The 27663-nt window shown below is 38.9% G+C and overlaps 1 protein-coding gene across 3 annotated transcripts in view; it reads right to left on the bottom strand.

The window, feature by feature from the left end:
* Nucleotides 1–27663, bottom strand: part of strbp (spermatid perinuclear RNA binding protein) — a 139955-nt gene that overhangs the window by 21588 nt on the left and 90704 nt on the right. For all 3 annotated transcript variants that reach the window (XM_067969683.1, XM_067969684.1, XM_067969681.1), the window contains 9 exons: nt 27300–27394; nt 26812–26907; nt 26258–26369; nt 25790–25887; nt 24316–24430; nt 22361–22453; nt 18242–18450; nt 15343–15510; nt 5892–6026 (listed from right to left, as the gene is read on the bottom strand). In XM_067969683.1, the coding sequence (XP_067825784.1) occupies nt 5892–6026; nt 15343–15510; nt 18242–18450; nt 22361–22453; nt 24316–24430; nt 25790–25887; nt 26258–26369; nt 26812–26907; nt 27300–27394 (1121 nt within the window). The remainder of the gene's footprint in view (nt 1–5891; nt 6027–15342; nt 15511–18241; nt 18451–22360; nt 22454–24315; nt 24431–25789; nt 25888–26257; nt 26370–26811; nt 26908–27299; nt 27395–27663) is intronic.

Raw genomic sequence — 27663 nt, forward strand, 5'->3', positions numbered from 1 at the left:
GTGGGGGTAGCCGTGAGCATGAATCTTTATATGGAAGAGATTAAGGGAGGACAGGAAGTCAGTGAATTCAGAGGAGAGAAGACAAAAGGAGCTCAGATGAAGATTAAAATAGAGGATGAGGAGTCACTCAGTGCAGAGGCTGAGGGAGAATATCTTGATGAGAAACTTGGGGTGTGGTTTCAGGGTTGGTAGATTACAGGGAATATAAAGGAGACACGAGAGGAGTGGAACAAGGTAAGGTACTCAAAAGAGTAAGTACCAGAGGATTTAATGGGGGTGTTCAAATTTATGAGGGGTTTTGATAAATTAGATGGGGATAAACTGTTTCTGCTAGCAGGAGGGTCAGTAACCAAAAGACACAGATTTAAGATAATTGGCAAAAGAACCAAAGGGGAGATGAGGAGAAATTTTTTACGATGGAAGTTGTTATGATCTGGAATGCACTGCTTGAAAGGGTGGTGGAAACAGATTCAATAGTAACTTTTAAAAAGGAATTGGTTATATACTTAAAAGGGAAAAATTTGCATGGCTATGAGGAAAGAGCAGGGGAGTGGGGACTAATTGGAAAGCTCTTTCAAAGAGCCGGCACAGGCACGATTCCTGTCTTTCTAATTGGAATCCACCCCTCACCTGAACTGTGCCCTAACTTCTTACAGATAGAGCACCTGAGATCTCTAGTATCACTCCATGCTGTCTTATTCTGCAGTACATCTCTGGGACTGTGAATTGTTGGATTACAGCCAGCTCACCAGTTGAAGGAATGTGATTGCCCATTCAATTTTCTGAAGCTCATGGGTCACAAAGTGCTATGCTTGTTTTCCTAACTGCATCAGGCTCTTACGTTACTGGCTGGGCAGCTATATTAGATCATCTGCAACCGCTTCCAGAATTCGATCCCGTAACATTAGTTGACAGATTATAATTGCTTACATTCGCCCCTTCCAGTCACAATGTCCAAATATCACCTAGCTCTATGACTAATTCTCGTGTATGTACCATACAGCCCTGGTGAGCAGAAGACCAGAGCTCCAGCCTCTGAATACTGGGTTGACATCCAGCGAGGTACTCGTGTCTGATGGGAGTGGAGTAGCGACCCCGCATCGCATCTAGCCGATTCCCCAGTCAGGCTAACGACCTGTCCAGATAAAAAGGCATGATGTGGAGATGCCGGTGATGGACTGGGATGGACAAATGTAAGGAACCTTACAACACCAGGTTATAGTCCAACAAATTTATTTTAAAATCACAAGCTTTCGGAGATTATCCCCTTCGTCAGGTGAAACTGACGAAGGGGATAATCTCCGAAAGCTTGTGATTTTAAAATAAATTTGTTGGACTATAACCTGGTGTAGTAAGGTTCCTTACAGATAAAAAGGGGTCTTTGTTATGGAAAAACCCAGAGCATAAGCTGCTGGATGCAAAGTAGTGGGAGAAATGGGTTGTCTCGTGCGCCGTTCGGCGCGGAAAAGATGTACCATACAGTGCTTTTCACAACTTGTTACATTTTTACCTGTATGCTTCAGAAAGTGTTATAAGCAATAAAAATAGCTCATTTTACAATTTCATGGTGCATACATTCCAGTGGATCAACACAAGAAAATGTGGTGAGCACCTTCCTGCTAAGTGATGGTATCAGCCTTTCAGCCCAAACTCCTTTGTTCCACTTATGGTGGTTTGATAATTCAAAACCCCGTATGAAACTGACTAAGTCATCACCTTCTTTAAAAGTTGGTACCAAGTGGATTTAAATAAATTAATCCCCACAGTGCTATAGGTCAAATGAACTGTATCCTCTCTTACCAGACCCGCAATTGATACCCCCTACGCAGTCAGTTCAAGAGCATGGGTTATTTATCAATCCCTTTCATTGCCATTTCTCCTCTTCCGTTGCCTCATGTTGTTGCTATTTCTCCTGAATAACACTACACTAGACTTTGACTCAGGCTTTAAACAACAAACTTGAAGGCAGAGCAGTGGGAGACATTCAAAGGGGTGATTCAAGCGGTTCAGGGTAAACATGTTCCTACAAAGAAAAAGGGAGGGGCTGCCAAATCTAGAGCCCCCTGGATGTCAAGAAGCATTCAGGGTAAGATAAGGCAGAAAAAGAAAGCCTATGATAGACACCAGGAACTCAATACTACAGAAAGCTTAGAGGAGTATACAAAGTGCAGGGGTGAAGTTAAAAAGGAAATTAGGAAAGCAAAGAGAGGGTATGAAAAAATATTAGCAGGTAAAATCAAAGAAAACCCAAAGATGTTTTATAAATACATTAAGAGCAAGAAGATAACTAAGGAAAGAGTAAGACCTATTTGAGACCAAAAAGGTAAACTATGTGTGGAGGTGGAAGATGTGGGTATGGTTCTTAATGAATACTTTGCATCTGTCTTCACAATGGAGAGGGATGATGCAGGGATTGAAGTTCAGGAGGAGGAGTGTGAAATATTGGATGGGATAAACATAGTGAGAGGAAGTATTCAGGGGATTAGCATCTTTGAAAGTGGATAAATCACCAGGGCCGGATGAAATGTATCCCAGGCTGTTAAAAGAAGCAAGGGAGGAAATAGCGGAGGCTTTAACAATCATTTTTCAAACTTCACTGGATACAAGCGTAGTGCAGGAGGATTGGAGGACTGCTAACGTTGTACCGTTGTTTAAAAAGGGAGCGAAGGATAGACCGAGTAATTACAGGCCAGTTAGCCTAACCTCAGTGGTGGGCAAATTATTGGAATCAATTCTGAGGGACAGGATAAACTGTCACTTAGAAAGGCACAGACTAATCAAGGACAGTCAGCACTGATGTGTTAAGGGGAGGTCATGTCTGACCAACTTGATTGAATTTTGAGGCGGTGACAAGGAGGATCAATGAGGGTAGCGCAGCTGATGTAGTCTACATGGATTTTGGAAAGGCTTTTGACAAGGTCCCACATGGCAGATTGGTCAAAAAAGTAAAGGAGCCTGGGATCCAAGAGAATGTGGCAAATTGGATCCAAAATTGGCTCAGTAGCAGGAAGCAAAGGGTAATGGTTGACGGGTGTTTTTGCGACTGGAAGGCTATTTCCAGTGGGGTGCCACAGGGCTCGGTACTCGATCCTTTGCTTTTTGTGGTATACATTAACAATTTGGACTTAAACGTAGGGGGCACGATTAAGAAATTTGCGGATGACACAAAGAAAGGCCATGTGGTTGATAGTGAGGAGGAAAAGCTGTAGACTGCAGGAAGATATCAATGGACTGGTCAGATGGGCAGAAAAGTGGCAAATGGAGTTCAATCCAGAGAAGTGTGAGGTAATGCATTTGGGGAGAGCAAACAAGGCAAGGGAATACACAATAAATGGGAGAATACTGAAGTGCAGAGGAACAGAGGGATCTTTGAGTGCATGTCCAGAGATCCCTGAAGGTAGCAGGACAGGTAGATAAGGTGGTTAAAGAAGGCATATGTAATGCTTTCCTTTATTAGCCGAGGAATAGAATATAAAAGCAAGGATGTTATGCTGGAACTGTATAAAACACTAGTTAGGTCACAGCTTGAGTACTGTGCAAAGTCTGGTCACCACATTACAGGAAGGACGTAATTGCACTAGTAATTGCAGATGAGATTTACGAGGATGTTGTCAGGACTGGGGAATTTTAGCTATGATGACAGGTTGGATAGGCTGGGGTTGTTTTCCTTGGAACAGAGGAGGCTGAGGGGTGATTTGATTGAGGTGTACAAAATTATGAGGGGTCTAGGTAGAGTGGATAGGAAGGACCTATTTCCCTTAGCGGAGGGGTCAAAGATTTAAAGTGATTGGTAGAAGGATTAGAGTGGAAATGAGGAAATATTTTTCACCCAGAGGGTGCTGGGGGTCTGGAACTCACTGCCCGAGAGGGAGGTAGAAGCAGGAACCCTCAACTCATTTAAAAAATACCTGGATGTGCACCTGAAGAGCCGACCCCTGCAGGGCTACGGACCAAATGTGGGAAAGTGGGATTAGGCTGGGTGGCTCATTTCTCAGCCGGTGCTGACACGATGGGCTGAATGGCCTCCTTCTGTGCCATAAATTTTCTATGATTCTAAACAAATTTATTGAGCAGTAAAAGGGCAAGCAAATAGTAGCACTAACACAACAAATAATTCACAATAGTTAAGCTTAGCTAACTTCACCTATAGAAGAAAATAGTAAAAACAATAACTGCTGTGCTAAACTATGATTTAAAAAAATAATTCTTATATAGCAATTTTTTTTTTAAGAATCTACCTAGCCTGACTATTTATTTTCAAAGGCTTCAGACCAACTCTGATTTGAAAAAGACAGGCTAATAAATACCTTTTAAAACAAAGAAACCCAGACCCAACAAACTTAAAATTACTGCCCATTAAAATTGAAAAAGACCTGTCAATTAAAAATATATTTGAATAAATGACACAAAATGTTTGTATTTGAATTCAATAGCTTGGCCACCTGCCCAACAACCACAAATTTGGCAACAAACGGATAAAAATGAGCTGGAGCATTTTTCTGTGAGTAAAGCGGGTTTTTAACTCCTTATGTACCATGATAGAATTAAAACAGTAAATCCAGTCCCCACCACATATAGTGGGTGTGTGGCTGTTTGCCCATTATAGGTGGTGGATGGCATAACAAGCAGTGGGAAGGCAGGAGCAGCTGTGCAACTAACAACACTTGTCTTCAGACTAACAGCTGGGAAAATAGTGCTAATTATATTCAATTTAATGCTACATCCTACTGAATTTTGCTATAAAAATGAATAGGAATTTCAATATGACCGTTGAGGACTTCAACATTACTGACAATGTTTACATTTGGCAGGCATTTGTTAATCTATACTTTTCTTTTGAGAGGAGCTGTAAATGTACCGATTACAGTTTGCTTTTAAGCATTTCTGCTTGCATACCATCTTAAATTTCCCCACTCCTGACTTGAATCCTGCAACAGCAGAAATTGTAGGACCAAAAGTACCATTAAAAGTTCTATTTTAATAAAACTATTTCATTGCATGGAAGTTCATGGAATCAACCTTTTATCCAACCGAACAGGAGAGGACTGAAGTGGCAGAGCAAGAAAGGAAAGCGACATGACAAAGTATGCCCAAAATAGCCACTGCACTTAATGTGTTATGAGCAGCGCCTCTGTAATTGACTTCAGTGGAAATGGCAAATGATTAGTGCCACCTGCCCGTTACAAGCGGCTGTACCATGTTAAATCTGTACGTTTATTGTCACATGTGTTTAATTACAGACACTTTGTTCAGGTGCAAATCTTTATATCAACAGAAAATAAAATCAACTTGACAGACACTTCCAAAATATTTTCTAGGCTGCTATGCAGTAACAAAAGAAAAGGCACTATGAAAGTTACAATGTAATGTAAATAAAAGAACTTTAGACTATCAATCCTCCTCCAGTCAGAAGGATGCAACAGAATGATTTCTGCTACTGCTGTCAATGCTGATGCACAGTTGACAAACAGGTACTTCATTGGTATCTGGTTGAGACAGCATAATCAATGTATGTAGTCAGAATATCAGGCAAGGCTTGAGATCTCAAACTAGAGGTCGGCATGCTAACTATGGGTAGTGCAATTCAGCCCACATTCAAGTTCTCTAGCTGGAGGATTAACGTTCTGCTATTAGAGACCAAACTCGAGGGCTATCTTTTAATACAGAAAAACACACTTAATACTTAACTTTCTCCAGCAAGTACGCCAATGAGCACAAGCCAGAAGACTCAGTTTTCCTTCTTTGACCTACTTACATGTACTGCTGAAAAGTTAAGTGACATTTGCTATTTTAAGACCAGATTGTTTTTAAGCATGCAATGTATGACTATAGGGCTAAGAAATTAGACTTCAATATTTATTTTAAACTAAATGCAATAAATTCTAATGTACCTCCATAACGAAGCGTTTGTCATGACTGCCACCAGTTTCAGATATCAATTCATATTTCAAACCCCTCCTCTTTTCATTCAGTTCCATAACTGGGTTTTTTCCACTGGCAGTTAGGATAGGACCCTGTGTTCTCATCTATACACAAAACAAAACAGATAATCAAAATATTTGATGTACTACATACAGCCTGCTTTGATTTAAACAGTAGTAGCTCTTAAAATAAATCTGTTAGAAAGAATTCATGATTTACATCAAATTGTTTTGTCTATTCCTATTCATCTGTTTAAACTGCAAATAACCAGTAAAACTAGCTGGGAAGAGCTACTGAACCCAACTGCACAACAGAAATGAACTTAAGATGATAGTGTGCATCAACAATCATTTTTACCTCAACTGTGTATGTAATTTGGTTCCTGTACTTGGTCACATTTAGTGACTTTCCAAAGTAATGCCTTCCAGGCTCACTTACAAACATACATGCAAGTTCACAGGATTGGGATGAGAGGGTTGTCCTATGAGGAGAGATTGAGTAGAATGGGTCTTATTCTCCAGAGGTTAGAAGAATGAGAGGTGATCTCATTTAAATTTATAAAATTCTGAGGGGGTTTGACAGGGTAGATGCAGAGAGGCTGTTTCCCCTGGCTGGAGAGTCCAGAACTAGGGGGCACAGTCTCAGGATAAGGGGTGGACGATGTAGGACTGAGATGAGGAGGAATTTCTTCACTCAGAGGGTGGTGAATTTTTGGAATTCTATACCCCAGAGGGTTGCGGATGCTCAGTCGTTGAGTATATTCAAGACTCAGATCGATAGATTTTTGGACTCTAAGGGAATCAAGGGATATGGGGATTGGGTGGGAAAGTGGAGTTGAGGTCGAAGATCAGCCGTGATCTGATTGAATGGCACAGCAGGCTTGAGGGGCTGTATGGCCTACTCCTGCTCCTATTATGTTCTCTTCAAAGGGATGTTTAAATCGATCAAAATCTTGTTAAAACCTTTTTTTTAAAAAATACATACATCAAAATGGTGCAGTAAGGATCTAATAAAATACATTATTTTAATTTAGCAAAGGTTTTAAGAGGTACTAATGGTGATACTAATTACACATGTAATTAAAGCTTACGAAGCAAATTCTTACCAAAGTAAAATTGGGGAAAACAATGCTGAGAATATAGTCCTCGTCAGATAAATGAAGTATTAAAAACTCATATACAAATCAGATTTCTAATCAAAGGGTTTACATTTCATAAAAAATTAGAAACGATGAGTATCTCCAACTATGAGCTAAAGGATTGGATTTAACAGAAATCCATGAAATATCTGTTTGCAAATACAATTTTTATATAATGACCCTTCTAATATTACACTATTGAGCCAATGCGATGTTTGCACACCCTTTTATCAGCAAGGCTCACTTACTGCTATATTTTATTTACTACATTTAAAAAAATGAAAATAACCTTGAACAGAGTATATATTATTGACTGGCACTCTGCACATTTAATGAAACTTTGATGTGATACTGAAAAACAAAATGAGACACAAAAACTGTTCAACTTGATGTTATTTAGATCCTATTTGCAATAAAACACTACCAATTCTTATTTTTACAATGAAGTAATGGTCACTTAGTGTGACATATCCCTCAAAATAAGAAGCCTTTCATATTCCCTCTGATATTTAAGAAAGTACATAGCATTTTAAGAAAATATATATATGTTATATTAAACACTAGATTGATTATTGCAGTATTCTGCCTATTCAACAATAGCACATAGTAAAGGCTTAACCACTTGGTGTGGAATAACAGGCCATCATCTGCTGATCAGACCACAAGACTTGCCAGCCTGATAAAACCCCTTATATATATTGACACCTCCCTGGGGATTCCCAACTTCCAAGAGACAGTCAGTTACTCAAAGGAAAATAATATCATGGCAGAATACATTATTTTATATAGTGCTGCAGAAATATGGTAGAAAGTCAATGAATGCAGAAAAAAAATATAGAATGAAGAATGCCTGACACACTACTTTAGGTGCACAGTATGCACAGCTCCAGTAGACAAAAATCTGATGAGATACTGTATCCATCCCCCACCCTCCAGAGCTTTTCAGGTCTCAGGACCCCAATTTGAAAACATGTGGTTTTGGAGATTAACTGTTTGCACTCCAAATCTCTCAATTAAGTGGAATTATTTATACATTCTGGGTAAGTTTATTCTAACAGTCTTGATATGAGCAACACTAGAACATTTCTCTTTCCTACAATCCAGAAAAAAATTAGTATTGTAAATAAGGTATTAAAGGTAAAGCCAATTTTCAAGAATTGAAAATACGTTACATGGTAAACATTGACAGGAGTTAAAAATGTTCCTAACTATAAATATTGATTGGCTCAGTCAGAATTTTCAACTGGCATTCAGGTGAACCAAGGTGGTTATATTTCAGATTACATCAAGTAGTGATAGAAAAAAAACAGATCTGCTCTGACCAGTCAAGCCTATTTTGACAATATTGTCATTTTACTTACAGATCAAATTCACCTTGCATCAGATATTACATAAAGGATATGTAGTAGCCATTACAGACAACTGGCTGCAAGCTGGGCATAATTGGGAGCCAAATATTCCAGGCTATAGGATTTACAGAAGACAGGGAAATTGGGAAAGGGGGAGAAATAGCGATATTGATAAAAGACTCAATCACGGCAGTGGAAAGAAAAGACATCGTTAAGAGTGAATAGACAGTGGAAACAGTATGGGTAGAACTAAGGAGCAGCAAAGGATGCAAGACTCTGGTGGGAGTTGCCTACAGACCTCTTGACAGCAGTGATGTAATGGGAGGATGTAGAAATACAAATCAGGGAAGTACGTACCAGAAACAATGTGGTTATAATGGGAGATTTTAATTTTCACAGACTGGGAGAAGCAGAATAGCTTAAGTAGTAAAGGCAAGGAATTTCTGGAATGTACTCAGGACAGTTTTCTGGAACAAGTGGTAGGTGAGATACTGGATGGGCTAAAAATTGATAAAGAGGAGGTATTAGAAAGGCTAACTGTACTTAAAGTAGATAAGTCACCTGGTCCGGTTGGGATGCATCCTAGGTTGCTGAGGGAAGTTGCTATGGGTAGAAATTGCGGAGGTACTGGCCATAATCTTCCAAACCTCCTTAGATACTGGGGTGGTGCCAGAGGACTGGAGAATTACAAATGTTACACCCTTGTTCAAAAAAGGGTGTAAGGATAAACCCAGCAACTACAGGCCAGTTTAATCTTGGTGGTGGGGAAACTTTTAGAAACGATAATCCAGGACAAAGTTAAGAGTTACTTGGACAAGTGTGGATTAATTAAGGAAAGCCAGCACGGATTTGTTCAAGGTAAATCATGTTTAACTAACTTGATAGAGTTTTTTGATGCGGTAACAGAGAGGGTAATGAGGGCAATGCGGCTGATGTGGTGTACGTGGACTTCCAAAAAGCATGTGATAAAGTACCACATAATAGGCTTGTCATCAAAGTTGAAGCCCATGGAATAAAAGGAGCAGTGGCAGCATGGATACAAAATTGGCGAGGTGACAGGAAACAGAGTGGTGAACAGTTGTTTTCGGACTAGAGGGAGGTACACAGTGGTGTTCCCTAGGGGTCGGTGCTGGAACCACTGCTTTTCCTGATATATACATTAACAACTTGGACTTGGGTATACAGGGCACAATTTGAAAATTTGCAGATGACACAAAACTTGGAAGTGTAGTAAATGGTAAGGAGGATAGTGATAGGCTTCAAGAGGACATAGACAGGCTGCTGGAATGGGCGGACACGTGGCAAGTGAAATTTAACACAGAAAAGTGCGAAGTGATATTTTGCTAGGAAGAACGAGGAGAGGCAATATAAACTAAAGGGCACAATCCTAAAAGGGGTGCAGGAACAGAGAGATCTGGGGGTTTATGTGCACAAACCTTTGAAGGTGGCAGGGCAGGTTGAGAAAGCGGTTAAAAAAGCATACAGAATCCTGGGCTTTATAATCAAAGGCATAGAGTACAAAAGCAAGTAAGTTATGATGAACCTTTATAAAACACTGGTTTGGCTACAACTGGAGTATTGTGTCCAGTTCTGGGCTCCACACTTTTGGAAAGATATGAAGGCCTTAGAGAGGGCGCAGCAGAGATTTACTAAAATGGTTCCAGGGATGAAGGACTTCAATTTTGTGGATAGACTAGAGAAGCTGGGGTTGTTTTCCTTAGCGCAGAGAAGGTTAAGAGGAGATTTGATAGAGGTGTTCAAAATCGTGAAGGGTATAGACAGAGTAGATAGAGAGAAACTATTCCCATTGGCCAAAGGGCCAAGAACCAGAGGACCATAGACTTAAGGTGATTGGCAAAAGAACCAAAGGCAACATGAAGAAAAACTTTTTTACACCGCGAGTGATTAAGATCTAGAATGCACTGCCTGAGGGGGTGGCGGAGGCAGATTCAAATCGTCGCTTTCAAAACGGAATAAATTTGCAGGGCTACAGGGAAAGGACGGGGGAGTGTGACTAGTTGGATTGCTCTTGCAAAGAGCCGGCAAAGACTCAACAGACCGAATGGCCTCCTTTCATGCTGTAACCATTCTATTATAATCCTTGACTGTTCTAAAATATATTAAGACCATGTTAGATTTAGTGATGAGTAATGAACCAGAATTAGTTAACAATCTGATTGTAAGGGAACACCTTGCGAATAATGATCATATGACTGAATTGATATTAGGTTTGAGAGAAAGAAGCAAGTCACAAAGCAAGATTTTAAATTTAAGTAAGGCAAACTCAATAAATTGACCACAGTAAACTGGGCTGAGTTATTGATGGGTAAACCTACAAACAGTGGGAAGTATTCAAATAAATATTTGGTACAATACAAAACCAGTACATACCCCTAAAAGGCAAAAACTTCAATTGAGCAGATAAGCAACCATGATTAGCAAACGAGGCAAGAGACATTATTAAGCTAAAAGAAAAGGCTTACATAGATGCAAGGAAACGTGGACAGCCAGCAGAGCTTTAAAAAAAAGCCAAGATCTAATTGGATGGTGCAACAGGCTCAATGGCCCATTCCTGTTCATATGTTCCTATGAATCAGCTACCACATGCAAATTTGTATAAAAATTCCAATATATAGCAAGGGATCAATGTTTATCTGACATTTCAATAGTTAACAGCAATCAACTATTTAGTAGAGACATTTATCCTAAAACCATTTCAAAATTTATATATGCACATAATAACAGCTTTCAGAGTAAACATGGAGGATCAAATACTCAAATGAGTCAATCAAAAAAAACACACCACTACACATAGAATGTCAAGTGCCTTTAGGATTGTTTGCTCTGCCATTAACAGGAACTTTGCACCCTGTACTCTATTGAACCATATTCCACCAATTGCTTTTTCAACAGATCCCTTCTCAGAATGAAAGGTCATCGACCTGAAACGTTAACTCGGTTTCTTTTTCCACAGATGCTGCCTGACTTGCTGAGTATTTCCAGCATTTTCTGTTTTTATTTCAGAATATAGTGAGTTTGGTACAACCCCATAACATAAAAAGACTTGTCACATCTCAAGGTGCTTCATGTACAAAAAATTACTTTGAAATGGCTGTTACGCAGCTATCATAAATAAAAACCTTTCAAATGTCCAATTTTATCAAACAGCCCCAAAGCTATACTTTAAAATGACTCAAGATAGAAACTACCACATAGAAGATTCAAAAATACACAATTAAATTAATCCCCTGCTTTCTTTGGAACTGTAGAATAGCTGCTTTTAGTCATGCTTGGTGGAAAAGGTTTCAGGGGGAAAAAGATCCCAGAGACCAGTTGAAAGAGTTGTATCAAGGCAAATGAATGCCTCACTACAAACCCGTAAGCAGATTTGACAAATGTTTCGGAAAATCCAGATTCATACAAACCTGATTAAAAGCAACCAAATATCATGTTGGATTAATCCCACAATTGAGTAATAAAACACGATCTGCACCATTTAACATCTTTGAGTTTAAGAGCAGCAACATATGACCTGTCACAGAAGTTGTTAATTCTTAAATGAATCACCTGCAATATAGATTTTGTCCTTCTGGGCTGGGAAAACACAATTTTAAACGCAAAGACAAATGGCAGAAAAGTATTTTTCAACTCTGAATAAGTAACAATATTGAAGAGAACTTATAAGCCACACTGATGAAGAAATACACTGCAAAATCCAGCTTGGGTCAATATTACACCAGTTAGCATAGACCTGTGGTCTTTGTTGCTCGTCAACAGTGGAAAATGGAAGTCAAATCAATCGGAGGCAGAGCCTAGGCAAGGGTATTCAGTGCCAGTTTGCCACTTATAAGATAGGAATTACTAACAATATGAACACTGGACGGCTTCATACCAGAACTTGTGGAACTAATCAGTGAGACTATTTCCAGTCATTTTTAGCTATCAGTATAGATCAAATAAGAAAGATTAAAAACAAAGGAAGAATCTTCGCCATCGGCACAGTTTGCACATCCGGCTCCTCTTCGCCCCAGCAACTTCCTTATTTGAACACCCCAGGGTAGAAATTTGTCTTGCGCGATAGTACAAAGCTATATCAAGGGACATGGGGATTGGGCTGGAAAGTGGAGTTGAGATTGAAGATCAGGCATGTTCTTATTAAATGGCAGAGCAGGCATGAGAGGCCTTTTGGCCTATTCCCGCACTTATTTATGTTCTTAAATCAGGTGGTATTGCATGGGCTGCCCATCATACTCCCCACCCAATATTCCGTTCCACTGACTTCAATGGAATTGAATATTAGATGGGGTGAATTAACAGGCGGCCCATGTGATAATCACCCATTTTGTGCTAGTGCCCACGACAAATTTCTACCCCTCCAAGTGGCATACCAAAGATACATAGATAGATGCCAAGTTGGCGATAGCAACTTTTCCGACGTTAATACTGAGGGTACATTGCATCCTCGATCTGAAAGACTTTGGTTTGCTTTGCTATGATTTTCCTCACCCTTGCTTGTTGCCAGTCGGCAGCTGCTTGCTCACCCACCTGGCGGCTTACAGAAGTAGAGACTTAAGCTGATTTACACATATGTTGGTATGTCACTATGTTTGCCTGTTTAAATTTGGTGGGCTCAATGGTTTAAATGGCTGTTCTCATCTCTGTTTCTATTATTGAACTTAAGATTTATCCACCAATTGACATGCAAATAGACATTTCAAACCACAACACCTCCCAAATTTAAACTGGCTACTCCAGCTACAAAGTGAAACAAGCGGTGATTAGGAAACAAAGGAGTGCGGCTCAGCAGGAGACTAACATTGCAAAGTCATGGTCAGAAGGTGAGTGTGCTGGGCTTATTTTATTTTATTTTGACTTCTCCCATGTCCGTCTGTCACTACCCCCAAATGATGGGGAATGGAGCATATGTTAAATGCAAGACCAGCTGACTAGCAAGACTTTCTATGGCCAGACAGGAACACTCAGGATGGGAAGAACATAGTGATGTGGAGTATGCACATGTGCAGTGTGCCTCAGTCCAGCTTCCCCATTATTTGGTACAAGTCAATGTTCATGAAAGGCAAATCCTATTAAAGCCAATTGAAGGGCAGTCAAAAGACAAAAGTTGGACTGAAAGACATGCATTCCACCAACCCATTGCTCAGTACAAATGGGACAGCTTTATCAATAGGAATTAAGAGTTTTCCAATTCAGTTTTGCTGCATAAAGTAGGTACAATAATGTGAGTGGTGTAATATAGCTATTAGTCTAATTTTCAGAAATTTTAATCTGTGATAAGTATGATGGTAGAAAGGTTTAGCTGCTATAGTACATTTGTGCTAATTAACAGTTCATGCAGAAAATCTGAAATCTAGCTCTGCACATTGATTATGTAAACATAAACACTTCTAAATAAGCAGAGATCAGTATTTTCTTCTGAACTGTATTTATGCTCCTCCAGTTGAGATTTGGTAGGACATATTTTTTACTTTGCATCCAACATCGATATCAAGCATTCCTAAGATTAGATATATCACAGGCCAGATGCAATGAGATACAGACCTTCCCACACATTATACTGACAATCTGCCTAAACTTTACAGCCATGAACAACAACTCCTACTTCATTCAGTGAGACATTTTAACTGTTAATTTCCCACATTCATCATCAACTCTAAACAGGATTACCAGGGACTTGGTGCACAGTGGTGAATGGTCTTTTTGCCTAAAGACTTGGGACTAAATCCAGATTCAGAAGTTCATATTCTCGTGTGGCTGCCAAACCATAACAGCCTTATACAAAACAAATTTCGGTAAACTCAATCCAGTCATGCTGGTTGAGGTCCACAAAATAAAATTGCCCAACTGGACATATGGCTGGTTGGTGTGAGAATTTCACAGTATAATGGAAGTGTTCCAGGCTGGGTGAAGGCATATTGCTGGGGCTAGCGCAAAAGCATCTTTAACTTGCATATTAACAAAAAAAAGAAAAATTGAAAATTCATACTAATTTGGTCAAATTCGAGATGTGTGTGTGGTGTGGAGGACACTTGTGTTGAGAGCTAGATTCACAATACACAGGCATGTTGTATACCACCCTTAAAGTTTCTACAAACAATCTCATTTATGGTTACACAAGAAAGGATATTTAGCCCAAGTTGCTCACTCCATTATCCATACCGTATCCAAGACCTGAGGAGACAATTTTGAATCTTTTTTCCCAAATCCATATCCACTAAACTTTGCTGCATCAAGCATTGATCCAATTTGCTTTTGAATGTTTTGACTGAGCCAGAATTTATTGCACCACATGGCAATCAAATTTTGTTATGTCAGATGTTCAGATAATAAAAACACCAGTAACATTACCACTCAACTTTAACTGAAATATACTGCTACGTTAACCAGCAATTTTTAATAGTATAGGCATAATTACCAATTTTATTCATATTTTCTTTTGGTTTTCTCTCTGTTTCCTCTCACCTCATCAATTTGAAACACTGATAGAACTTGAAAGCTAATCAGTCTACCTTGTCACCCAAAGGTAACCCAACCGCTATGTTTCACAAGCTTTTGGGAAAATAGTTATAACTACACTTCTAAAGCATGTACACTTTCAAATGATCGTCTCTGTTCCTACCTGCATAATTCTAGAACAGCAAAGTAACCAACTATCTCCAGCATGATTACTTTCAAAAGAAACCCAAGTGGTAATAAAAGGAAAGTAACTTCATTTGGTTAAAATCTGATACATAAAGATAATGAATACTGAATTTGTTCCAAAACTTTTAAATTATGCAACTTTTAAAAAAAAGTCACATAATAGTTATAAATGAAACGTGAATTATAAAAATGAAATACTTTATAAAAGCAAAATAATAAACTACTGATTAATAAATTGGTAGAAATAATCATCGGGTACTTGAAATCTGGTACCTCTAGAGTATTGGTGCTGGCAGCAGCAGCACAGCCAACTGTGTCATTGCTAGAGTTTGTCGAAACAGTTTCATTCTTATCATCGCCTGATGACTTTTCCTCCATTTCCTGAGATTCCAAACTCATCTTCAAATCCATACCAGTTGGGCAGCCCATAGCCTGCAATACCTGTAACAATAGTGACAATTAAAAAAAAAGTGACTTCTGAAGCTTCGAGTGTTTCTCTGTCCCAATGGAAAAACCCTAATAGTCTCATTGGTTATCAGGGCACTCAACATTTTGTGTATAAACTCAACTATTTTTAAAAATTTGTTTGCTCTTCAAATTTGGCCGAGACCGGCAAAGCAATATTAATTGCCCATCCCTAACTGCCCATGTGGTGGGACTGGAATCACATGTAGGCCAGCCCAGGTCGGGGTCGCAGGTTCCCTTCTTTAAAAGGACGAGTGAACCAATTGGGTTTTACAACAATTCAGCAGCTTTCACGGCAATTTTTTGGTGCTAGCCAACAAATTACCAGATTTTTAAAATTCAATTTCACAACTTGCCATGACCTCTGGCTAACTAGTCCAGTCATAACAATTAGGCTACTGTATTGTAAAAGTAGCATTAAAAATACATTATTCATAGAGATTAAGCATCTGTTGAAATTTGGGCCAAATGAACCACATCCAAAATTAATACTATCAGCTCACATTAATACAACAGAAACGTGATAAACACAAAGCAACTTGTTGCAAAACATGATGCTTGAAATCAGGACTTTCACAGTCCACTGTATAGAGTATCCAATTGGAAAATTTTTGTGATCATTACAGATGCTGCAACTCAATTTATATTTTCCACTGAAATAGGGCAGTGGATTGACTGTTAAAAATTAACAAAACATAATTGGGTAATATTTTTTGCTTGGATCAATAATTCTATGTTGATGAACAGAAAGCAGCTTGATATATTAGAATTCAATGCTTGAATTAGGTATGTATCGAGTTGGTGTCTAAATATTGGTTAGCAAAGTAAGTCTTTCAGCAAAACTATTGGCTCAAATTCACTCATTCCTCTCCTTTTTTTGTATTCTGATCTCCACACAATAATCCAACCATTGGCTAATATCACTGCAACTGGTCAATAGGTGGTAGCATGATATAAGCTCCATATTCTATGGGGAAAGACAGATTCCAAAGGAAAGCCTGCTGTGTAGGGAATCTGTGGGTGCTCATGACTTACTAATCTGTAGCAGTGAGTTTTAACATCAATAAGCTGCTCTATCTTCATATCACAGCATTACCTGAAGTATAGTCTTCATCATTCTTTGATAGCATATAGAAGAAAAACTACCTGGAGATACTGTCCATTCAAGCAATTTGTGCCCAGTGTCTCATTCTGCTATATAAAAAAAAACTAATCCTCGGTCATGCCCTTAGCTCTTTGCCCTGAGGTCCTACTAAACAGCAAGAATTGCTGAAATAAAACAATAAAAAAGTAGCACAACTCCATGCCACACCAAATCAGGAAGATAAACAACTGGAAGACTAGGAGGGAGCTTTGCATAGAATGAGAAAGATCATTGCTAAGGTGGGGATATGGGGATAGGGCCAGGGCCAGAAAGTGGAGCTGAGGTAGAAGATCAGCCATGATCTTATTGGTTGGTGGAGCAGGCTCGAGAGACCGTATGGCTAATTCCTGCTCCTATTTCTTATGTAGGTCCTTATTTACAGCAAAAAGAGGTATTGTCCGACTTCCATGTTAAATCGGAACATTCCACAGTAGTACAGAAATTGACAGTGGAAATTTGAGGACTGCATCTCCAATGCAACTTGTGTTTCTGAGCTGTCAAGTCCAAGATTAACGTTCAGTAAAAACATGTATAACTGCTCTAGCTTGTCTTGCAGGCAACCTTGGGTGAGCCCTTAATATTTGGGTCCAAGAGTTGCTCACTATACAAGAAAGTAAACTGACAGGATAGATTAAAAAAATTGTATTTTATTTATGTTAAAATCTAGGGCCATATACAAATCTACTTATCAATGGAAGAAACGTAAGACTGGAGATAAAACTTGAGCACTGTGACAGTTTTGAATGAAAGAAACCCAACCTTACTGGAACCCACAGCTTCATCAAACAACGGGGAACATGTCTCAATTAGCTCATCTGTGTGGGAATAGTTTTGTGGACCGGCGAGCTACAAGGCCCTGAATGACCTCCCTACATCTGTAATTGGCATCTTTGTCTCTGAACATTCCCTGCTTAGGCTCAATTCCCTGACTTCGGAATTGAGGGGGGCTTCTATCCCTAGCTGAACTGAGATGTCTGTGCCAAGATTCAAGCTCCAACATTCTTATATCCAGATCCCCTCCAGTGAATTAATTAATTGTGTCAAATCCTTGTTCTTAGTTTGGAGCAAGCGTCACATCCCAAAGTGGTGTGACCACAAAATGAGAGTTGGTCAACTGGAAAGGTCTACAGCCAGTGAAACAAATTTTAAAACAGAAACTGGCACTGGCAGATGGCTGAAGTAGCATTAAGCAGAGGCAGTTTGATTGCAATAAAAGTCTCCTCTAGTTGCCAATGGTTTACAACAAATAGAAACGCAGTCTAAATATGGACTGCAAGTAAAGACAGACTGAAAGGAATTAATTATGCAGTATACAATACCCTTCATTTCAAGAGTAGGATTTGTAAGCAGAGAATTTAAATAATATTTCTTCACAAATAACATATCCCTCAAAACAAATTAAATCCAAGTAAATTCAATTGTTGTTTTGACTGGAAACTTCCTATCCATACTAATTGTTATCTGGCACTGTTGCTCAGCGCAGACCATTCTTCCCCCAACCAGTCCAGTCAAAATTTACTCTAACAAGCAGAAAACACATCATGGTAGGCTATTATGTCTTACCTTAACTGCTACATTAAGTTTGGCTGTTTTTTTAGATGGTCCTGAGGCTTCATACGTTTTCCCATCAACATCCACAGACATAGTGAAGACAGGTGCATGTACAGGACCAGACTGTGAAAGAAGCTTGTACTGCAGGCCAGGTTTAATTTGATTCAGTCTCATCAGAGCATTCATAGGCTGGTTGACATCAATTGCTTTGCTTTCCATTACTAGAAAAATAGGTGTAAAAAGAAAATCTAAAAACTCCTGAAAGTTTTCTTTTTGTCACAAAATATATTTTTACTCTGGAAAGAATCACACTTTTTCACATATAATTTTAACAAGAGGAAGATTTAATATGTACAAAACAGTTCTGATTTAACCATTTCACTCCTTGTAGGACTCAACGTGTCCTCAGGAATCTGTCTGAGCTTTGCTGTGTATGCACTAGATATTATTTCAGTGAAATGTTTAACTGGCAAATTTTATGGCAGTTGAAGTACAGTCTTATCTGCCCACAGCATACTGCAGACACACAAATCAATTGCTATTGATCTATGCACAGGGAAATTCTCACCAGTGTTGTTAGCAGGCTTACTTCCATCGCTCTGTCCTTTCTAACCTCCAATGAATCCATGTTCCACTGAATTGACTTCATCCCTGCTTCCAAATCCATCCATAACCTTGCTCCAGCCATACACCATCACATGTATCCTTCATTCCTTTGACACTGATCCCCGCTCACTCTGCTCCACCATTACTGGCACGCCCTTTGGAACAATTTCCCTAGATCCCTCCAATGTCATCTCCTATCCAGTCTTTCAAAACCCCTCTCTTCCATCATGTCTTTGGCATCTCCACCCCCAAATTCTTCTATATTCCCTTTTGGATAGTATCCATTATCTTTCCTCTGCCTTTAGTTCCCTGTCAGCTACCACCTTCAATTACATGACCACCACTTAGCTGTCTGACTGGTTTTCTGATATCAAGTCGTGGATGAGCTAGAATGTAGTCCAATTTATCAGCAAAACAAATAGCAGATTCCCTTCACAAACTCAGCAACTAGGCCCTGATTTTGTCCACCACCCCGGTTGCTCATTCAGGAATAACTTGACTGCGCGCAACCCGGGTGTCCTGTTTATCCCAGAAGCTGAACTTCAAGCTACATGTCTTAAACATCAGCAGGCCCACTTCCACATTAGTCCATACCTCACTCCCACCACCACATCCATACCCTCCTCACCACAGGCTCAAACTTTTTCAATGTTCTCCTCTCCGGTATCAAGCTCCAGCATTCTGTTCCATTCTCCTATTACGCTTCTCTTCATCAACCTCTATTAGCTCCTGTCCCCCAACATATTGAATTCAGAATCCTCATCTATAAAGTCATGCTCTCTCTCTACCTTTGCAAACTCCTTCAACCTTGCGTAATGACACATGCCCTATGATCTCCCTCTCCTCTTCTACTCCACCTATCCTGGCAGGGCCATCAGCTGTTTTGGACCCACACTTGAACCATCTTTTACCATGTTAAAAAGGTACTACATAGATGCAAGTTGATATTGAAATGCACTTTGGGATGTCTCGCTGTATATGGGATGCAAAATAGAAATAAGAGTTCTTTAACGTATCAATACCAATACTCTTGTAGGGAAAACCCCATACTGTCAATATACATTAGTGTTCTCCAAACTCTTAAGTAGTCACCTTGAATTGCTTCCATCACTACCAGCTACAGTGGCAAACCTGGAACAGCAAATATTTTACCCCAACTCAAACATATAGTTCAAAACGCTCTCTCCATACACAACCCAAGTTTAGAAACGGAAACACAGAGGAAGGCCATTTTGCTCATTTTCTTGATGATGCTAGCTCTACATCAGAGCGATCTATAATCTCATTTCCTTGCTCTTTCCCTGTATTCTTTAATATTTTTCTTCAAGTGATTATTTAATTTCCTCTTAAATGCTGTGATTGATTCAGCTTCAATAGTGACTTACAATTATGTTTTCCAGATTCCAATAACATTTGTTTGAAAAAGGGCTCAATTTATGCCCCCTCATTGCCAATTCTCAAACTAGTGGAAATAATCTCTCAATACGCTCACAATCTCTTTCAACACTTCTAATAGATCCCACCTTAAACTGTTCCATTCCAGAGAATACAGCCAAGGTTATTCCAACTCTTTCATAACTATATCCTCTCATTGCTAGTATCATTCTAATGAATCTATGCTTCACCATTTCCACGGATCCAGTATCCTTTCCAGAATGAGATGCACTGGTCCGACACAGATTCTTTTTCTTCATCGTCACCTCTTTCGTATGCAGTGCTCCTCCCTCTGTATAAAAACACAGAATCCTTTTGGCCTTTTTATAGCTTTTTCTACCTGCAATCTTGCTTTTAAAGATCTGTGTATCTGCACAACTAAATATTCTGTGCCTGCACTCAAATCTAGAATTTTACCATTTACAGTATATTTGCACACTCCAGTCATTTATCTACACTGGACTGCATTTGCCACATATGTGCCCAGTTCCCTAAATGGTCTGTCTTCCTACAGTCATCCATGTTGTTCCTCCAATCTCCCACAATCTTCTTTTGTTATTATTCCCTCTATGCCCACAGCCAACCCATTTGTATTTATGATAAACAAGAAAGGCCCCAACACAGATCAGTGGAACATATCACTAACTACACCGTGCTAATCCAAAAAACATTTACTCTATGTTTCGTTTTCTATCCCTCTATCCATGTTGCCATCTTACCACCTTGGGCCTTAATCTTTACAAGTCTCTTATGTGGCACTTAATCAAATGCTTTTTCAAAACCCAATTATATATCCACTGCATCCCCCTAGTCTGTATGCGCAGCAATTTCTCAAAGATTTCCATTCAATTAGTCAGGTCTTTCATAAATCAATGTTGTGGGTCCCTGATTAGCCTAAACCTTTCCAAGTGTTCGCTAATATTATTGCTACTATTTGGAAGGTCAGGATCTAAAATTGTGCTGCCTGGCGTAATCAGCTATACATAGTATGAAAATTTCACGTGCTTACCATGACACTTTACTGAAATCCTACTCGCTGCACTGACCACGTTTCAAACAGGATTGATTAACTGCCCATTTTGTCCAGTGTTACATATGAATACTATTTTGTGTAGTAATATACAGTAAGTATTTTAGTACGTTCAAGCTTGTCAACATTGTATAGCAACTGAAGTGTAAGGCATTGGTTGGACCCTATTGAGAATACTCTATCGGTTTCAATACCATACGATGGTATTACTGACGACAGGGTGCAGGGGAGGGCAACAAAGATGATACAAGTCTCACAAATCTAAGTTACGAGGAAAGGTAAAAAAAAATTGGCTTGCTCTCATTGTATAAGAATAAATTTAGAGGTAACCTAACAAGAATTTTTAAAATCATAGCAGATGATTGATAAAATTGATCCAGACAAATTGGATCAGTTAAAGGTGCTTGTTAAAAGGTCCAAAAATAAGGAGACATAATTTAAAAAGAAATCTGAAATAAACAATGGATTTGGATGTGTTTGAGAAAAAGGGCATTGAGAACTATGATAAGAAAGCAGAATGTTGGAGGTGATGTTGATCAAAAAGATTGGGCCAAATGGTTTGTGCCTCATCCTAAAACATACATCCAATGAATTATCTAGAGTGGAATACTCTATAACCAAGTGAACATAATCTTACAATAATTTCCTTCACATTATGATATACAGTGCGTCACAAGTCATCATGTTCTTCGGAACTCTGTGGTTCTCTAATGTAAGTTGAAAAAAGAATCCTGGTGTTCTGAGTTCCTTCTTCAATGGAAGTACCAGTAAATGATATTTAACTTTTGTTTATGAAAAGCAAGTCACGTCAAACAAATGTCCTGAAATTCTTCAGTGTTAAAACAGAGTGGGTACATAATATATACTTTTACTATCAGAATTCACATAACAAGGCTCTCAGGGACTTGTGGGTAACTTAAAAGCAAATGGGATGAAGGAGAAAGTTGCAAATTGGATATTCAATAGTCCAGATAATAAGAAACATAAGTTGAAAAGTGCAAAATTGCCGTACTGTCTGCTGGTATATTGATAGGGCAGTTTGGACTTGGACATAAGCTTACTTTTTCTCAAGTTCCTTTTCATCTTTTTGTTTGGATCTTTGTCATCTCCCATACCATCTTCGTACGGTCTCTTTAAAGGTGCTGAGTGAGGCCCTGCAAAAAATCCTGAAGCATTTTACTTCACTGTACATCTTTAGGTGAAAGATCTACATCGACAAAATTATTTGACTATGATTTATACTGCAACACTGAGCTGGGATATGAACCTTACTGTTGAGCTAAATTTTACTTGTGAGCAAAACATTAACAGTACAGAAACATATATTTTATTTTAAAATATTTAAGCATCATTTTTACAGTGGGTGATTTGATTTTCTGAAGCAATAATCTTGTACTTTTTCAAATTGCTGTGGTTTTTCATCAATGTACCCAGATTAAGTAGACCATGGTGGTCAACCTGTCAGTGGTATTTGCTAACTTTTTGTCAGGGGCAATAATCCCAAGCAATGGTTTGCTTAAAGTTCATGGTCTCAGAACCGCCATGGCTTTATTTTTTTTAAACAAAGCATATATGCCATATTTCTATTTAAATATATTTAAGAGCATCCATCACACTTTAATTGTAATGTTACAACTGAACGGTCTTAAAAAAAATTACATAAAAAAGAAATTCAATACTTCCTGTTGTTTTTATGAACTGGAGATAACCTGGAAGACTTGTTAACAAGAGGAGTCAAGCAGCTGTCAATTTAGAGAAAGTTCCAATTACTATAATTAGCCTCTAAATGACATTAGGGCTAACTGACACTGCTTATTCACAATTGCTGAGAGAAACCAACAGGAGATCAGCTACTACACAAAAAAAGAAAGCACCAAGGGGTGAAATCACAAACAGAATTCTTACTTAGCGCTGGATACAATACACTGAGCAACTTTAACTACTTTATCACCTTCTTCAGAAAAGTTGTAAACATTTGTTTTCACAAACCAGTTGTCTAAATTTTGGTTGATCAGATACTGCAAGTCTCATCAGCCTTGTGCCATGTACCTTCTAAGTGTCAAGAGGATGAGCTGGAGACGTCTCCACAGAGCCATAACTCAGCTATAAGCACTCAATAACAGGCTTTGTGATTTTCCATGGTGCTTAGCATTCTTTTCAGTCTTTGGTTCCCGTCTGTACCTTCTGAGACTGGAATATTCATCAACAGTCAGGCATTCAATTTACCCGTTTCACACAACTACTGATTGAATATATTAATTTCAGTTTCAATGTACAGCAGTTACTGAATATTTCAGTTGCTGGTGCTCCTGATTTGAGATCCAGGATTGAAACGGAATCCCAGCAGCATGGAAACCTCTGGAATTGCTTTCTGATGGAAGGCTGAGTTACAGCTCTGCAGAAAGAGCTTCAGCTTGTCCTGTTAGGTGGAAAATTGTATAATAAAGGGAGACTAAAAGAAGCAATATGGGGAGAAAACAGATACACCTCAAAAATACATCTACATAAGTAAAATACAATTCTTGTATTTTTCTTTCTGTGTCCTTTAGGCACTCTATACAGCTTTCCCAACTGCCCAAGTGTTGCAATGGGAATAGTGCACTCAACTTTTCAGCATGTAAATGAGGTTCTCATGTATGTGTTGTTGTCAACTGTTTCCATTCAATAAACTCACAAATACTGCAAGCCAATCAGCTCATGTGGGGTCAATAAAATGGAGAAGGCATTCTGCAGGTCTCCAATATTTCATGCAGGCATTTTGAATATTCACCTGCCTTCCATTTTCACTCTTCAAATAGGTGACTCATCTGGGGCTGGCAGCAGGATTGTTGGCAACAGCTCCAAGGAAATGTGCAAATGCTGAAACAGAGGCTCACAAGGTCCCAAATGGGCCATGCAAATACCCTTGCCCTAGACAGTAACTCCCATGTTACAAGATTTGTTGAATTATTAGGACTCAAATGGACAGTAAACATTGATTTTTGCAAGATTTAATTAGTTACAATCATCTACCCACCATCTCGCTCACTCAGTGATCTGGACCATTTTTGAAGGGAGGATCTAGTTGAAGGAAGTGGGTCCATCTCCAGTACTTTGTAGATCTGACCGAAGGCCATGAGTCTAAGTGCATGCTACAAGCATAAGATACATAGGTAAAATAAATTACAATTTCATACATTTATGCAAGTTATTGAAAACTGTGGGTGTTAGTGTTAATTGACATGGATGTGGATGGTTCAGCTAGTTTATCCAGGGAGTAAACTGAGCTATGCAGACCAGGAAGGACCCAGGTTTGATCCCTGGCCTGTGCATAATTAATGGATCTGAGTCAGGGCAGCAGTAGGTTAGTCATAATTGGCCTGAACAACCTTGAGTTAGGAGGAAAAAATATTGCTAGGATTTCTGCTGCTGATTAATATCCAATGACTCCTGCTGGAAATGTGTATGTGTGGATGGGTAAGGACAGAATCAGGCTCAGTTTTAATGCCACAGCCTGTCAAAATTCTGTGTCTGTGAATACTGTAAAATAAGCACGGTACCAAAGGGTGCCCATGGGACACACCCCAGCAATGACATCGTTAAAAGAGGAACTAATGTCATCCCTGCCACCGCCCCCTCCCCACCCCCAAGATTAGTAAGTTGTGGGAACTTCCCAAGATGCGCTCTACACCGTGTGCTTCCAATTTCAGCCAGGCTATATATGGAGGTTTACCAGCAGCAGGAAATTCAGTTCACACATATTTGGTCCATTTTTTCCAAGAGCTATAATGGTAAAAGACCTACGCATGTTTCATCAGTCTGTGCTCTTGTACTGGGAATACGAGAGGCCCAAGATGGGAAAAAAGAAATACTTCTAAGGTCAATAAAAACAAACTCATTCTCTAATCAGGTTTTAACTTATTTAAGAACATAAGAAATAGGAGGAGTAGGCCATACGGCCCCTCGAGCCTGCTCCACCATTCAATAAGATCACGGCTGACCTTCGACCACAACTCCACTTTCCCGCCCGATCCCCATATCCCTCGATTCCCTTGGAGTCCAAAAATCTATCCATCTCATTCTTGAATATACTCAACGACTGAGCATTCACAGCCCTCTGGGGTAGAGAATTCCAAAGATTCATAACCGTCTGAGTGAAGAAATTCCTCCTCATCTCAGTCCTAAATGGCTGACCCCTTATCCTGAGATTATGCCACCCCTTATCCTGAGACTATGCCCCCGAGTTATAGACTCTCCAGCCAGGGGAAACAGCCTCTCAGCATCTATCCTGTCAAGACCTCTCAGAATCTTATATGCTTCAATGAGATCACCTCTCATTCTTCTAAACTCCAGACAGTATAGGCCCATTCTACTCAATGGTGCCATATCACTTCTTACAGATGTATGGATGGTCTGAATGTACCTATTTTTAAAAAGTCAGTTTCAGGATGGGTTCTCACCGCAGTGAAAACACTCATTGGTAGTGATAATTACCTGAGTATCAACCATACCTGGGCACTATGAGTAATGTTGTCCATTTCCTGTGGAGTCATCGAGATCAATACATCGGTTAGATCTTTTTCACAAGGATCATGCAATCCTGGACCACCTGCATAAAAACAGTTTACATTTCAAGCAGTAGACATTTAACTGCATGAATTCTCAATGTCAAAGTACAATGTTTAGTAAATGTGGCAAGTAACTATTTAGCTATTCTAACAGTGAAAATATCTGTAAACTTTCATTTGTAGTTCATTCAAGATCAATGTTAGATTTTATGTATCTTACCTGATTTTTGATCAATTGCAAACCAATGTTTGACATACTAAACAAATTTAGAACTTTCATATGAAAACTGAATAACACAGCTTATCCTATTTAAATGAATATTGAACTTTGAGCATCGAAATGCAATGTTAATCGACTAAATTCTAATATTAGCAACCAATTTCAATATATTTGTTAATTGAGGCTCTTACCAGGTAGAAGAATCCCTGATGCCAAGCACTCCATTACACGTCTCAAGGCTTCACCAGCCCCTAATGGTCTATTACTAGTACCTATGGCTTTTTCACAAATAAGCTCTAGGGGCTAAACGTAATAAGGAACAAGAAATCAGTCACATCCGGCAACATGCAATGGGGAAGATTTTTTTTTTTACAAAATCAAATCCTTAGATTGGATGAAAGATTTTCGAGTTTATTTTCAAATAAATATAATCTCAAGTTCTCTTCACATCAGCTTAGTCAAATTCAACTGGTTAGCACCAAAAGATAAACTTAATTAGTACTTGGCCAAGATAAACCCTTCACAATATTCCTCGAAAAAAAGAGTTGTATTTGACATATCACACCACTACATTTAATTAAATCCATGTTTATTTTGCACAAATTTAGAAGTTTGCATTGCATGTCTCGCATTTTCTGAATTGTCTTCGTTTGAGATACAAGAGACATGAAGCATTTAAAGATACAAGTTTCTGTGTGTTTGGACCATTTGGTTTGACAAGGGAACAGTCTATATTTAAACTTACCCATCCTTTCAACGGTCCCCAGGTGGGTAATCGGTTGCATAAATCACGCAGAATACGAATCACAATTACACAAGACTTTAATCCATTTGCCCTCGCCTAAAACATACAGAATTGTTGTGATACGTCATCTGCTTAGCACAACTACAAATTACATAGTACCGTGGCATTTTTCAATAACTTAGAAAATGTAATTAAATTATTCATGCAAACAAAAAAGGAAAATTTACAGAGAAAAATAAACTCCATCTCTAGAATGGCAGATTTCAAGTACAAGCAAGAAGCATAAATGTTTAACGATTGCTTTTGTAGCCTCATGATAACTAGTAAAAGAAAACTATCTACCTATTGTAGTATACTGACTGAGCTTAAACAGAGTATCAAAGCTACAAAGAGCAAGTGAATAACATCAAGTGTTTTAATATAACATCGTTTTAACATTAAAACCTCATAAGGCTACAATAACAATAAGGTAAGAACAAGTAGCCAACCTGAAACCATTTGGCATGTCGCAGAGACGCCAAGGCGTTTAGGCATTTCTGCCTGTCCAATAAGTCCTGTGGATCTCTCATCGCAAAATTTTCTACTGGTGAATGGAATAAGAAGACAGATACAGTTTGACCAAGGGGTTTCTGTCATTCAGTACTAGGGAGTGGCAGCATCCTAGGCAAACAAGGCTCCCAGAAATTTTAATGGTTTAATAGTGCATTGTGGTTACTACAACAGCCATTTACAGTAACGTGAACATGTGAGACAGAAGCAAAAGGCATTCATTCGGGATACGAATCAATGGCATATCAACTGCAGAGTATATGATTCTGAGTCTTATTTAAAATGCAGAACACAACAGATTAT

The sequence above is a fragment of the Heptranchias perlo genome, chromosome 31 (assembly GCF_035084215.1).
Source record: "Heptranchias perlo isolate sHepPer1 chromosome 31, sHepPer1.hap1, whole genome shotgun sequence".
NCBI lineage: Eukaryota > Metazoa > Chordata > Chondrichthyes > Hexanchiformes > Hexanchidae > Heptranchias > Heptranchias perlo.